The 14696-nt window shown below is 45.2% G+C and overlaps 1 protein-coding gene across 32 annotated transcripts in view; it reads left to right on the top strand.

Annotated features, from left to right (window-relative positions):
- The window catches only part of LOC139264722 (obscurin-like), a 571531-nt gene that overhangs the window by 90876 nt on the left and 465959 nt on the right, over positions 1-14696 (top strand). For all 32 annotated transcript variants that reach the window (XM_070881692.1, XM_070881694.1, XM_070881707.1 and 29 more), the window contains 2 exons: positions 7877-8143; positions 8958-9224. In XM_070881692.1, coding sequence (XP_070737793.1) covers positions 7877-8143; positions 8958-9224 — 534 coding nt within the window. The remainder of the gene's footprint in view (positions 1-7876; positions 8144-8957; positions 9225-14696) is intronic.

Below are 14696 nucleotides of genomic sequence, written 5' to 3'. Positions count from 1 at the left end.
TGGTGTTCTTGAATCATTTGTTGAGCCCTCGCTGGGCTGCTGTGCAGCTGGCCTTGCTGGGCAGCCTGGTGTGTTGGGTCCTGCTGGGTTGCTGTGGATGATGGGTTCTGCTTCGTGGTCAACCGTGGTGCCAGTTGCCACTGGTGTGTATGTTGGGGAATCAAAAACGGTAGGGTCCAAGGTGGGTTGCTCAGGATAGTCCATGAATCTGAGTTTGATTTGTTCCAAGTGTTTCCAGTGAATTAGTCCATTTGAAAGTTTGACCCGAAACACTCTGCTCCCCTCTTTGGCCACGACAGTGCCGGGAAGTCACTTGGGACCTTGTCCATAATTTAATACAAATACAGGATCATTGATTTCAATCTCACGTGACACATTTGTGCTGTCATGGTATGCACTTCGTTGAAGCCGCCTGCTCTCTACCTGTTCATGTAGATCAGGGTGAACTAACGAGAGCCTTGTCTTAAATGCTCTTTTCATGAACAGTTCAGCAGGTGGGATCCCAGTGAGTGAGTGGGGTCTCGTGCGGTAGCTAAGCAGGATTCGGGATAGGCGAGTCTGCAGTGAGCCTTCAGTTACCCTCTTCAGCCTTGCTTGATGGTTTGCACTGCTCTCTCTGCCTGACCGTTGGACGCTGGTTTAAACGGGGCAGATGTGGCATGTTTGATCCCGTTACGGGTCATGAATTCTTTGAACTCAGCACTACTAAAACATGGCCCGTTGTCGCTCACCAGGACATCGGGTAGGCTGCGAGTGGCAAACATAGCCAGCAGGCTTTCAGTGGTGGCAGCGGACGTGCTAGCCGACATTATCTCACATTCAATCCACTTGAAGTATGCGTCTACAACCACGAGGAACATTTTACCCAAGAACGGGCCTGCATAGTCGACGTGCACGGTTTGGAGGGCCAAGACCATAAACTTAGCGGTACATTGCTTAACTGTGAGCATGTGTTACATCTGTGAACGCAGGTCTCTTATGTCCGCATCGATACCGGGCCACCACACGTGGGATTTGGCGATCGCTTTCATCATTACGATGCCTGGGTGGGTACTGTGGAGGTCATTGATGAAGGTGTCTCTGCCCTTCTTGGGGACCACTACTCGATTGCCCCACAGAAGGCAGCTGCCTATATAGACAATTCATCTTTGCGCTGCATTTCCACTGGGACACTGGACCAGCTCCCGTGAAGCACACAGCTTTTGACTAGAGGTAATAAGGGGTCCTGGCTTGTCCAGGTTTTGCTCTGCCGGGCAGTGATGGGTGATTGCTCACTCTCAAATGCTTCCATAACCATGGCTAAATCTGCGGGCTGCGCCATTTCCACCCCCGTGGTGGGCAATGGCAGCCTACTGAGAGCATCGGCGCAGTTTTCTGTGCCTGGCCTGTGGCAGATGGCGTAGTTGTATGCAGACAACGTGAGCGCCCATCTCTGGATGCGGGCCAATGCGTTGGTATTTATCCCTTTACTCTCGGAAAACAGGGATATAAGTGGCTTATGGTCAGTTTCCAATTCGAATTTTAGCCCAAACAGGTATCGATGCATTTTCTTTACCCCATAGACACACGCTAACGCTACTTTCTCAATCATGCTGTAGGCTCTCTCAGCCTTAGACAGACTCCTGGATGCATAAGCAACTGGTTGCAGTTTCCCGAAATCATTAGCTTGTTGCACTACACACCCGACGCCATATGACGACGCATCACATGCTAGTACCAAACGCTTACATGGATCATACAATACAAGCAATTTGTTTGAGCATAACAATTATCTCGCTTTTAAAAAGGCATTTTCTTGGCTTTTTCCCCAAACCCATTCGTCCCCTTTTCGTAGTAAGACATGCAGTCGTTCTAACAATGTGCTGAGATCCGGTAAGAAGTTACCAAAGTAGTTCAGGAGTCCCAGAAACGACCGCAGCTCCGTCACGTTCTGTGGCCTTGGTGCATTCTCGATTGCCTCCGTCTTCCCGTTGGTGGGCCTGATGCTGTCCGCCTTCAGGCATTTTAACCTGAGCTCCACGCGGTTGAGTCAACTAAGAACCTCCTCCAGGTTCTGCAGATGCTCGACTGTGTTCCGACCTGCAATTAAGATGTCGTCCTGGAAGACCACGGTGTGTGGGACCGACTTCAGTAAGCTTTCCATGTTTCTCTGGAATATTGCCGCCGCCGATCCGATTCCAAATGGGCATCTGTTATCAACAAAAAGACCTTTGTGCGTGTTGATGGAGGTGAGGGCCTTCGATGATTTCTCCAGTTCCTGCGTCATGTAGGCTGAAGTCAGATCCAGCTTCGTGAACATCTTTCCTCCCGCCAGCGTTGCAAAGAGGTCGTCGGCCTTTGGTAGTGGGTATTGGTCCTGCAGGTAGAAATGATTGATAATTACTTTGTAATTGCCACAGATTCTGACGATTCAGGACTGGGACGATAAGACTGGCCCACTCGTTGAACTTGATCGGTGAAATTGCAGCCGGTCTAGCTCAATCTCTACGTTTTCTCTCATCATGTACGGTAGTGCTCTCGCCTTGTGATTTAGGGTCGCGCCCCCGGAATTCGGTGGATCTGCACTTTTGCTCCTTGGAATTTCTCGATGCCTGGTTCGAACAGCGAAGGAAATTTGTTTTAAGACTTGGGCACACGAAGTGTCGTCAGCGGGCGATAACGCTCGGATGTCGTCCCTGTTCCAGCGTATATTTCCTAGCCAGCTCCTGCCGAGCAGCGTGGGACCATCGCCCGGTACCACCCAGAGTGGTAGCTTGTGCACCGCTCCATCGTAGGAGACCTTTATGGTAGCACTGCCGATTACAGGTATCAATTCTTTCATGTAAGTTCTTAGTTTCGTGCAAACTGGAGTTAAGACTGGCCTTGAGGCCTTGTTGCACCATAACCTTTCGAAAGTCTTTTATCCCATGATGAACTGGCTCGCACCTGTATCCAGCTCCATTGATATCGGGAGTCCATTCAGTTCAACATTCAGCATTATCGGGGGACAATTCGTGGTGAATGTGTGCACCCCTTATACCTCTGCCTCCTCGATCTGAGGCTCTGGTTCGTCGTGATCCTCCGTGGATCTGTCCTCCTCGGCAACATGGTGGTTTGCAGATTTAACAGGCCTTGCAGCTCGCCTGCACACTCGTTGGAGGTGTCTCATTGTTCCACAGTCCTTGCAAACGTACTCTTTGAATCAGCATGAATGAAAACGATGATCACCCCCACAACACCAACAAAGTGTTAATGGCCTTGCATTCATCACCCTTGATGGTGGACTCTGAGACATCTGCGGAAGTGTAGCTGCAGGTATGTGTGACCTGCCCTGTACGTTACGATTCGAAAACAACATCACTTTGTTCACAGTACTTGTAGCAGCACTTGTGTGCTGAGAGATTTGCTTCGTATTGTCACTGGTGACGTTGAACGTCTGGGCTATCGCTATGGCCTTACTCAAGGTTGGGGTCTCTACAGTCAAAAGTTTGCGAAGTATGGTTTCGTGGCCAATGCCAAGTACGAAAAAGTCTCTGAGCATGTGCTCCATATGTCCTTCAAATTCACAATGTCCTGCAAGGCGTCTTAGCTTGGCGATATAACTCGCCACTTCCTGGCCTTCAGACCTTTTGTAGAACCGGTACCTCGCCATCAGAACGCTTTCCTTTGGGTTCAAATGCAATCGGACCAGTGTGCACAAATCGTCGTACGATTTCTCCGTGGGTTTCGCTGGAGTGAGCAGATTATTCATGAGACCATACGTTGGTGCCCCACAGAAGGATCGTCTTTCGTTTGGCAGTGTTGTCTTCCCCATCTAGCTCGTTGGCCACGAAGTATTGGCTGAGACGCTCCACAAAAGTTTCCCAACCATCTCTCTCCGAGAATTTCTCCAGGATGCCACTGTTCCCTGCATCTTTGGGTTCGCTATCTGTATCTCGTCGCCGGTTGTAGAGTATGGAGAAAGAGTCAGACTGAACACTGTGAGCTCAACGTAAAGTGTGACTGTAGTCTTTTATTGCAGGTCTCCAGAGTGCCTCTCCAACCTGTGAAGCCAACCTGTGCTCCCAAGAGATTATGGGATCCCTTGGAATCCAGGGGATGAATCCTCTGGTGGCTGTACAAAATGAATACAAGTTTACATATATAACAGTTAGGTATCTGTTTTCAGTCATTTAATAGCTATTTTAAAGAAAAGGTAGTGACTGCTACTGTACAGACATAAGGAAACATAAGTTGGATTTTGAACTAAAGAAGTCTTTTACCCAATATTCCATGCCTGTGCTGGTGGACTTTCACCACAAGTCCAGTGGGAGTCTGCTGGAATGGCCACAAACTCACCAAGAACCCAGATGTGTTGACTTCCAACTTTGTCAAGGATTCTGTAATGGCCGTGTAGGGATGTAACCTTCACCTGCTGCTACAAGACTATTGATATCGGGGAGGGGAAGGTGAGGGGGCGGGGGTGGGTGCGTGTAAGGACTCTGGAAGCCTAAAGTTCCTGCGTCCCAATCTTTAGTTGTGTCACGTTGTAGTGTTTTGTCACACCAGACGCACTTGCTTAACTCCTTGCAGAAGTAAGACTCGCCTGGGGACCAGGTCGGTTTCAAAGCTTGGATTTCCGAAGAGAAGGACATAATTTTATCTTCAATTTTTTCAAAGCAGATCCCTGGAGACTGCAGAAAGGGGACTGTGTGGGGTGAGTAGGATGTAGACAAAGGTCCTCCATCAACCTGACCCCGCAACACAGCATACCCCCCCAGTCATCAAGATCCATGGCGTGGCGCTGGACAACGTGGACCACTTCCCATACCTCGGGAGCCTATTATCAGCAAGGGCAGACATCGACGACGAGGTTTAACACCACCTCCAGTGTGCCAGCGCCTGAGGAAGAGAGTGTTCGAAGATCAGCTCCTCAAATCTGGCACCAAGCTTATGGTCGACAGGGCTGTAGTGATACCTACCCTCCTGTATGGCTCAGAGACACCTGAAATCGCTGGAGAAATATCACCAACGATGTCTCCACAAGATCCTGCAAATCCCCATGGAGGACAGACACACCAACGTTCGTGGCCTCGATCAGGCTAACAGTCCCAGCATCGAAGCACTGACCACACTCAACCAGCTCCGTTGGACGGCCACATTGTTCGCATGCCTGACACAAGACTCAAAGCAAGCGCTTTACTCGGAACTCCTATAGGGCAAGCAAGCCCTAGGTGGGCAGAGGAAATGTTTCAAGGACACCCTCAAAGACTCCATGATAAAATGCAACATCCCTACCGACACCTCGCAGTCCCTGGCCAAAGACCACCTTAAGTGGAGGAAGAGCATCCGGGAAGGCGCATAGCACCTCGAGTCTCGTTGCCGAGAGCATGCAGAAAGCAAGTGCAGGCAGTGGAAGGAACGTGCGGCAAACCAGACTCCCCACCCACCTTTTCCTTCAACGACAGTCTTTCCAACCTGTGACAGAGACTGTAATTCCTGGATTGGACTGTTCAGTCACCTAAGAACTCACTTTTGGAGCGGAAGCAAGCCTTCCTCGATTTCGAGGGACTGCCTATGATGATGGGGATGCATTCATTTCTGGGAGGGAGTTAGGTGGCAACCAACCACCCCCTCTTCTTCCCCCCCCCCCCCACCCCCACCCCCATCCCCCCCATACACACTCAACTTAAAGAAAGGTAACTTCGACGGTATGAGACTTGAATTGGCTAGGATCGACTGGCGAATGATACTTAAAGGGTTGACGGTGGATAGGCAATGGCAGACATTTAAAGATCACATGGATGAACTTCAACAATTGTACATATATTCAACACTGTCCCCAAGTACCAAAAGCCTGCTTCTCCTGGTCTCGCTTTTTGGTGCTGCGAACTTTGGTGGGATTAGCAGCTATGGTGGGCACAACCCGGCATTTACACTGGGAAATAGTCCCCGATGGATTTTCACGGTCTTGAATTTCATGTTTGGTGATAATTTGGCTTCAATGGAAAGGAATATTGCTGGGGTGTAAAACAGTCAGGCGATTTTCTACAGCCATTTTGTCAAAAGTCCATGGATAAGACATTAAACCAAGGCCATGCCCACTTGTTCCCATGGTTCAAGTGGACGTAAAAGAGTAGGGGGCCGAATTTGCCCCGCGCTCGGTTTGTAACACATAATTCGAATTTGCTTAGTGGAGTTAAAAATATCTTGCTGTTGAGGTAACAGAGCGTTCTCACGTCGTTCGCGGGGCGCACTGCTCAGTACCGTGCTCAGCACATCAGCGTGGCGCTGATGATGTCAGCGCGGATCGGATGTGGCACATCACGCTACCGTCTCACAATGTCCCTCCCCTTTTAAAGGGGAGAGCCGCTGTGAACTTGACAGCCTCTGGGAGAGTGTCGGCCGGGCCAGCGGCCTGGCACCCAAGAGGGGTGCCAGACTGCATGTTGGAGGCTCGGCCACGCCAACGGCTGCCATTGTCGGGCCGAGTGTAAAGTTGGCCGACAGAAAAAAAATGGCCGCCGCGGCGCTACCACCTCTCCTTTGAGGGCAGCTGGGGTGCCACAGCCACCACAGCTTCTCGGATTCGAGAAGCTGTCATTGGCATCGCACCATGCTGACCCCGCTTCCCGCTGGGCAATTTCCCCCGTAGAGCGCAAAGGGGTCAGTACACGGCGATGAGGCGGCGGTGCACTAATTGTGGAGCACAGCGCAAACCACATTTTGTCAGCGGAACTCCGGGGGCAAATCCGCTCGCATTGATGTGGCCACTGCGACTGCATGCTAACTCATTAGCGTACCATTAACGCTGGCCGGCAGTGCTAACTGCCACTGCGCCCGGGAGCAAATTTGGCCCTTAGGTGTTCTCCTAGTGCCCTGGCCCAAATTTCTCCCTCAACCGACATCATCAAAAATAAATGAATCACATTTGCTCTTTGTGGAATCTTATGCACAAGTTGTTAATGTTGTCAATGTTACAACAGTGACTAAAGTGATAAATGTTATTTTTTCTTGCCTTCCTTCCTTTCTTGCTTCATCCATTCAGCCTTGCAGTGTGAGTATTAGCCTTTCACCTTGATTTTTCAATCAAATAAAAATATTTCCAATTTTCTTTTTGCAGTTATAATAGAAAATTAACATGTTTCCTTCAGTAGTAAAGTGAAGATGAACTTTCAAATGGTTAACAAGGCCAGGAACAAGGTGAAGGCTGAAGGAGACAGTTAAGCATAAAATCAATGGACTAGTTTTTCAGATGCTAATCGGACTACCAAGGCCATAATATGGCGACCAGGAACGCTCCGCACATTTTTGGCTAGAAGTGCGCCACCCGCCATATTGGACATGAGCAAACGAGGTGTCTTTTACCCAAGTCGGAAGCAGGTGTTAGACCCTTTGCATATGCAAATAAGAGGCCTAATGCCAGTTTGAGCCCACTTCGCTAAGATTTGTTTACCCTAAGGAAGCCAGTGCCATCGCTGGCTACATTCAGGGAAACCAAGCCTGCCAACTAAGAAGGTAAGTAACTTTCCTGAATGTGGACTCCGGAGAAGCAAGTGTGCTCCTCCAGGCCCCACATTAAAGGTAACGATAGCCGCAGCACCCCGCCAACACATCCTCACCCCATTGCCACCACTCTCGGTATCGATAGCCGATCTTCCAGCCCCGATCTTGCACTTATCAGCGGCCAGATAGTCCGTGCTCTGAGACTGTGCTGGCTCCATTGTAATGAGTTTCGAGGCCCAATATCTGTGGAACCTCGGGACTCACCATTCAGGAGCAGGGAATGAACCCCATGTCCCCGCGCGTCCCAGAACATGTGAGCCGGTATATCTTGAACAAGAACCAGTTTATTAAAAGTTAATCATGTGTTTTTTAAATTACAGTAATGTTAATTTCTATTGAAATTTTTTTACAGAAGCTCCAGCCTTGTTTAAAAAGAAATTGGAGAACATGACAGTTGAAGAAAAAGAGACAGCCATTTTGGAAATAGAACTTTCAAAACCTTGTGGTGAAGTTAAATGGATGAAAAATAATGTCATCATTCAGCCTGATGGAAATACAGACATTAAGGTGGATGGAAACAAGCAGACCCTTACCATTAAAAATGTGAGCATTGCTGACCGTGGAAATTACTCCTGTGAAACACTTCATGAAAAGACAAAAGCAAAATTAAATGTTGAAAGTAAGTATAACACTTTGCACAAACTGTTATATGTTTCATATTCAGGAGTCAGTAAACTTGATTTTCCTTCGGGATTCTCTCACTTTTGGACAATCCTGCCGTGTTTATAGGAGGAAAATGAGCAGGAATGCATACAGTTGAATCCTCACCCCAAATTCTCAGCCCCCATGAGTAGGGCTTGACAGGGTCGATGCAGGGAGACTGTTTCCGCTGGCTGGGGCATCTAGAACCAGGGGTCACAGTCTCAGAATAAGGGGTTAGCCATTTAGGACTGTGTTGAGGAAAAACAACTTCACTCAGAAGGTTTGTCTTTGCATTTATATTTCTTACTTCTTGGTATTGGTATGTCCATTTAAATTTTGTAGGCCTGGAAATTTGAAAAGAGCTATTTTAGTGCGGTTTTGTCATTAATGGATAAAACTTGAAGATTTATTACTAGCTACAACTTTATTGTATACAAATTAGTCTTGATTTCAACTTCATATGTGACCTGCAACGATATATGCATGTAAGGTTCCCTCGAAGATTACGCTGTACGCTGTAATCAGGGTGAACATGCCAATACAGTTGATAGACATATTCTGTAAGACTGGTCTCAAATCCCATTTTTTCTCAGTGATATCCTGCACACCAGATATAGTCTAACTAAGGTATCAAACTAATCATACCCATAAATACATGGGAGTCCAAAATATCTAATTTCAGTATCCACAAATTCATCTTTCTTCTTTGATGCTTCACCTTTTGCTGATAATGTTTTGTAGATCACTGATTTATTACGAAGAATATTAATAACAATTCTTTGTTTAAATAGTGAGAAAAATTAAATTGATCAAAGGATTGGAGGAGGTGAAGATGCACGAGAAAGAAACGTGCACTTTTGAAGTTGAGCTGTCCCATGAGGATGTGGAAGTAACCTGGCTGAAGGATAGTATCCGACTGAAATCAGGAGCTAACTGCAGGATTACAACACTGGGCAAAAAGCATGCCCTGACCCTGTCCGTTTTGAAGATTGAGGATTCAGGGCTGATTAGTTTCAAAGCTGAAGACATACGTACATCTGGAAGACTCATTGTAACAGGTAAACGTTTAATTAAAGGTCAAGAAAAGTCTTGGGGTTTACTATGGGGCATCAAAGTACTCTTCATTTTATAAAAGAAAACATTCTCATTAGATTTCTTTAATTTAAAATTTTTTTAAATTTTATTCCTGGCCGTGAGGCCCTAGGATCACCTCCCTACTAGGATGCCCATATACTCAGTCTGGTGTGTGGTTTTTCAGCCAGCTACTGAATGGTTCTTGGGCCATTTTAAAGTTGTGCCCCTGTTTGTAGTGGAGCTGCCACTGTACGCATGGGATGTTTTCAATAATTCACATCACGCGTGGCCTAGCAGAAGAGAAACAATCTTTGAGGGTATCCATTCTAACAATAAAAATGATATTTTAAAAACAAAAATTTAAGGTAAGTTTCTGATCTTGTTCCAGAAAAAGAGGCAGCAATTTAAGTAAAAAGCAACTCCCTTACAATTTTCTTCTCCTTTAATGCCCAACTTAATTAATTAGATTAGCTCCTTAGTATCTACTGTATTGTGTTCTTGCACACTCAACTACTGTTGTGAGGAGGCCTAAAGAAGATGCAAAAAATAAAATTTACAGTACCTTTAAACATTCATTTGCCATTTTGGGGAAAAAAAAGACAATCGATAGTTGATCAATTGACATTGTAAATAGTATAAATTCCAAGATGTAGATAACAAAAATAATTATTCCTATTTTGGCTGCCACTAACAATAATCTTATTTTAATTATACTACTATATTAACTTATTTTAAAATTAGACATTTCAGAATTCCTATCTTCACTATTTTATCAGATGCATCAATCCATTTATTTTCAGTGGGTTAAAGCATTTGTTAAAACAACGGACAATGGAACTTAAATGTGCGCGTTAAACATTTATAGATTATTATTTCAAGACCAGAGTATTTAGATGAGCGTTTGGATATATAAGAAAAAGAATCTTTGCCGAAACCTCTTTGGTATATACAGCACAGTAAGATTTCATTGCTTTAGAATCATAGAATAGTAGAGCACAGAAGGAGGCCATTCGGCCCACCTGAGTTTACACCGGCTCTTTTGAAGTGCAATCCAGTTAGTCCCTGCTCTTTCCCCATATCCCTGCTATTTTTTCTCTTTCAAGTCTTATTCCAATTTCCTTTTGAAGGCTATTGTTGAAACTGTATCCACCACCCAATCAGGCAGTGCATTCCAAATCCAAGCCACTCGTTGCATAAAAAAGTTTTTCTTCATGTTGCCTCTGATTCTTTTGCCAATCACCGTCAATCTGTGCCCTCTGGTTATCGACCCTTCAGCCATTGGAAACAGTTTCTCTTTATTTACTCTATCTAAACCTTCATGATTTGAAACACCTCTATCAAATCTGCTCTTAGCCTTCTCTGCTCTTAGGAGAACAACCCCAGCTTATCCAGTCTATCCACGTAACTATAATCCCTCATCCCTGCAACCATTCTAGTAAATCTCTTCTGTACCCTCTCCAAAGCCTTCATATCCTTCCTAAGGAATAAACTACCATTGTGTTGGAAAGCCCTTCTGACAGAGGAGGGAAATAGAAAGACAGAAGCAAGCTCTTTGAAATAAAAATACATCAAGGGCAATCAGGCTTTGAATAGGAAGTGTGAAAGTTTTTACCAAGCTCAGATAGTCAAAATGGTGGTGGAACAGTTAGAAGATACCTTGTTTATGTTGAGTAACATAACAACATAGAAAATAGGAACAGGATTAAGTCATTATTCCTTTAAAGCCTGCTCCGCCATTCAATAAGATCATGGCTGATCTACTTCAACTCGCCATATTCCTTGATTCCCTTATTATTCAAATATCTATCGATCTCTATCTTTAATTTATTCCACAGCCCTCTGGGGTAGAGAATTCCAAAGATTCACAACGCTTTGAGTGAAGAAATTTGTCTTCATCTCAGTCCTAAATGACCGACCCCTTATTCTGAGACTGTGACCCCTGGTTCTAGACTCCCCAGCCAGGGGAAACATCCTCCCAGCATTTACCCTGCCAAGCCCCTTAAGAATTTTATATATTTCAATGAAATCACCTCTCATTCTTTGAAACTCTAGTGAATAAAGGGCCTAGTCTATTCATAAGAACATAAGAATTAGGAACAGGAGTAGGCCATCTAGCCCCTCGAGCCTGCTCCGCCATTCAACAAGATCATGGCTGATCTGGCCGTGGACACAGCTCCACTTACCCGCCCGCTCCCCATAACCCTTAATTCCCTTATTGGTTAAAAATCTATCTATCTGTGATTTGAATACATTCAATGAGCTAGCCTCAACTGCTTCCTTGGGCAGAGAATTCCACAGATTCACAACCCTCTGGGAGAAGAAATTCCTTCTCAACTCAGTTTTAAATTGGCTCCCCCGTATTTTGAGGCTGTGCCCCCTAGTTCTAGTCTCCCCGACCAGTGGAAACAACCTCTCTGCCTCTATCTTGTCTATCCGTTTCATTATTTTAAATGTTTCTATAAGATCACCCCTCATCCTTCTGAACTCCAACGAGTAAAGACCCAGTCTACTCAATCTATCATCATAAGGTAACCTCCTCATCTCCGGAATCAACCTAATGAATAGTCTCTGTACCCACTCCAAAGCTAGTATATCCTTCCTTAAGTAAGGTGACCAAAACTACACACAGTACTCCAGGTGCGGCCTCACCAATACCCTGTACAGTTGCAGCAGAACCTCCCTGCTTTTGTACTCCATCCCTCTCGCAATGAAGGCCAACATTCCATTCGCCTTCCTGATTACCTGCTGCACCTGCAAACTAACTTTTTGGGATTCATGCACAAGGACCCCCAGATCCCTCTGCACCGCAGCATGTTGTAATTTCTCCCCATTCACATAATATTCCCTTTTACTGTTTTTTTTTCCAAGGTGGATGACCTCACATTTTCCGACATTGTATTCCATCTGCCAAACCTTAGCCCATTCGCTTAACCTATCTAAATCTCTTTGCAGCCTCTCTGTGTCCTCTACACAACCCGCTTTCCCACTAATCTTTGTGTCATCTGCAAATTTTGTTACACTACACTCTGTCCCCTCTTCCTGGTCATCTATAAACAGTTGTGGTCCCAGCACCGATCCCTGTGGCACACCATTAACCACTGATTTCCAAACCGAAAAGGACCCATTTATCCCGACTCTCTGCTTTCTGTTAGCCAGCCAATTCTCTATCCATGCTAATACATTTCCTCTGACTCCGCGTACCTTTATCTTCTGCAGTAACCTTTTGTGTGGCACCTTATCGAATGCCTTTTGGAAATCTAAATACACCACATCCATCGGTACACCTCTATCCACCATGCTCGTTATATCCTCAAAGAATTCCAGTAAATTAGTTAAACATAATTTCCCCTTCATGAATCCATGTTGCGTCTGCTTGATTGCACTATTCTTATCTAGATGTCCCGCTATTTCTTCCTTAATGATAGCTTCAAGCATTTTCCCCACTACAGATGTTAAACTAACCGGCCTATTGTTACCTGCCTTTTGTCTGCCCCCTTTTTTAAACAGAGGCGTTACATTAGCTGCTTTCCAATTTGCTGGTACCTCCCCAGAGTCCAGAGAATTTTGGTAGATTATAACGAATGCATCTGCTATAACTTCCGCCATCTCTTTTAATACCCTGAGATGCATTTCATCCTGACCAGGGGACTTGTCTACCTTGAGTCCCATTAGCCTGTCCAGCACTTCCCTCCCCCCCTCCTAGTGATAGTGATTGTCTCAAGGTCCTTCCTTCCCACATTCCCATGACCAGCAATTTTTGGCATGGTTTTTGTGTCTTCCACTGTGAAGACCGAAGCAAAATAATTGTTTAAGGTCTCAGCCATTTCCACATTTCCCATTATTAAATCTCCCTTCTCATCTTCTAAGGGACCAACTTTACTTTAGTCACTCTTTTCCGTTTTATATATCGGTAAAAGCTTTTATTATCTGTTTTTATGTTTTGCGCAAGTTTACTTTCGTAATCTATCTTTCCTTTCTTTATTAATTTCTTAGTCATTCTTTGCTGTCGTTTAAAATTTTCCCAATCTTCTAGTTTCCCACTAACCTTGGCCACCTTATACGCATTGGTTTTTAATTTGATACTCTGCTTTATTTCCTTGGTTATCCACGGCTGGTTATCCCTTCTCTTACTGCCCTTTTTCACTGAAAAATATTTTTGTTGAGCACTATGAAAGAGCTCCTTAAAAGTCCTCCATTGTTCCTCAATTGTGCCACCGTTTAGTCTGTGTTTCCAGTCTACTTTAGCCAACTCTGCCCTCATCCCACTGTAGTCCCCTTTGTTTAAGCATAGTACGCTCGTTTGAGACACTACTTCCTCACCCTCAATCTGTATTACAAATTCAACCATACTGTGATCACTCATTCCGAGAGGATCTTTTACTAAGAAATCGTTTATTATTCCTGTCTCATTACACAGGACCAGATCTAAGATAGCTTGCTCCCTTGTAGGTTCTGTAACATATTGTTCTAAGAAACAATCCCGTATGCACTCTATGAATTACTCCTCAAGGCGATTTGATTTGACCAATCGATATGTAGGTTAAAATCCCCCATGATTACTGCCATTCCTTTTTCACATGCCTCCATTATTCCCTTGATTATTGTCCGCCCCACCATGAAGTTATTATTTGGGGGCCTATAAACTACACCCACCAGTGACTTTTTCCCCTTACTATCTCTAATCTCCACCCACAATGATTCAACATTTTGTTCATTAGAGCCAATATCGTCTCTCACAACTGCCCTGATATCATCCTTTATTAACAGAGCTACCCCACCTCCTTTCCCTTCTTGTCTATCTTTCCGAATTGTCAGATACCCCTGTATGTTTAATCCCCAGTCTTGGCCACCCTGCAACCACGTTTCTGTAATGACGAAATCATACCCATTTGTAATGATTTGTGCCGTCAACTCATTTACTTTATTTCGAATGCTGTGTGTGGAGTGTTTTAATACTAGTTTTTAAACCATGATTTTTAGTTTTGACCCCTCCTGCAGCCCCTTTATATTCATACATATTGTCCCTCCCTATCACCTTGTGGTTTACACTTACCCCAGTCCTACTCTGCACTGTTGCCTCCTGCCTTTTGCATTCATTCTTGGGGTCCTGTTCATCTGAGCTCTCACCCACTCTAACTAGCTCAGAGCCCTCTTCTGGGTTCCGAATACTCCTCGCATTGAGGCACTGAGCTTTCATGCTTGCCTTAATATTACACTTTGACCCTTTAGAATTTTGCTGTACAGTGGCCCTTTTTGTTTTTTGCCTTGGGTTTCTCTGCCCTCCACTTTTACTCATCTCCATTCTGTCTTTTGCTTCTTTCTCCATTTTGTTTCCCTCTATCTCCCTGCATTGGTTCCCATCCCCCTGCCATATTAGTTTAACTCCTCCCCAACAGCACTCGCAAACACTCCCCCCTAGGACATTGGTTCCGGTCCTGCCCAGGTGCAGACCGTCC

Source organism: Pristiophorus japonicus, chromosome 5 (assembly GCF_044704955.1).
Source record: "Pristiophorus japonicus isolate sPriJap1 chromosome 5, sPriJap1.hap1, whole genome shotgun sequence".
In the NCBI taxonomy this organism is placed as follows: domain Eukaryota; kingdom Metazoa; phylum Chordata; class Chondrichthyes; family Pristiophoridae; genus Pristiophorus; species Pristiophorus japonicus.
Note: the sequence above shows the minus strand (reverse complement) of the source record. Positions and strands in the feature narration are given on the sequence as shown.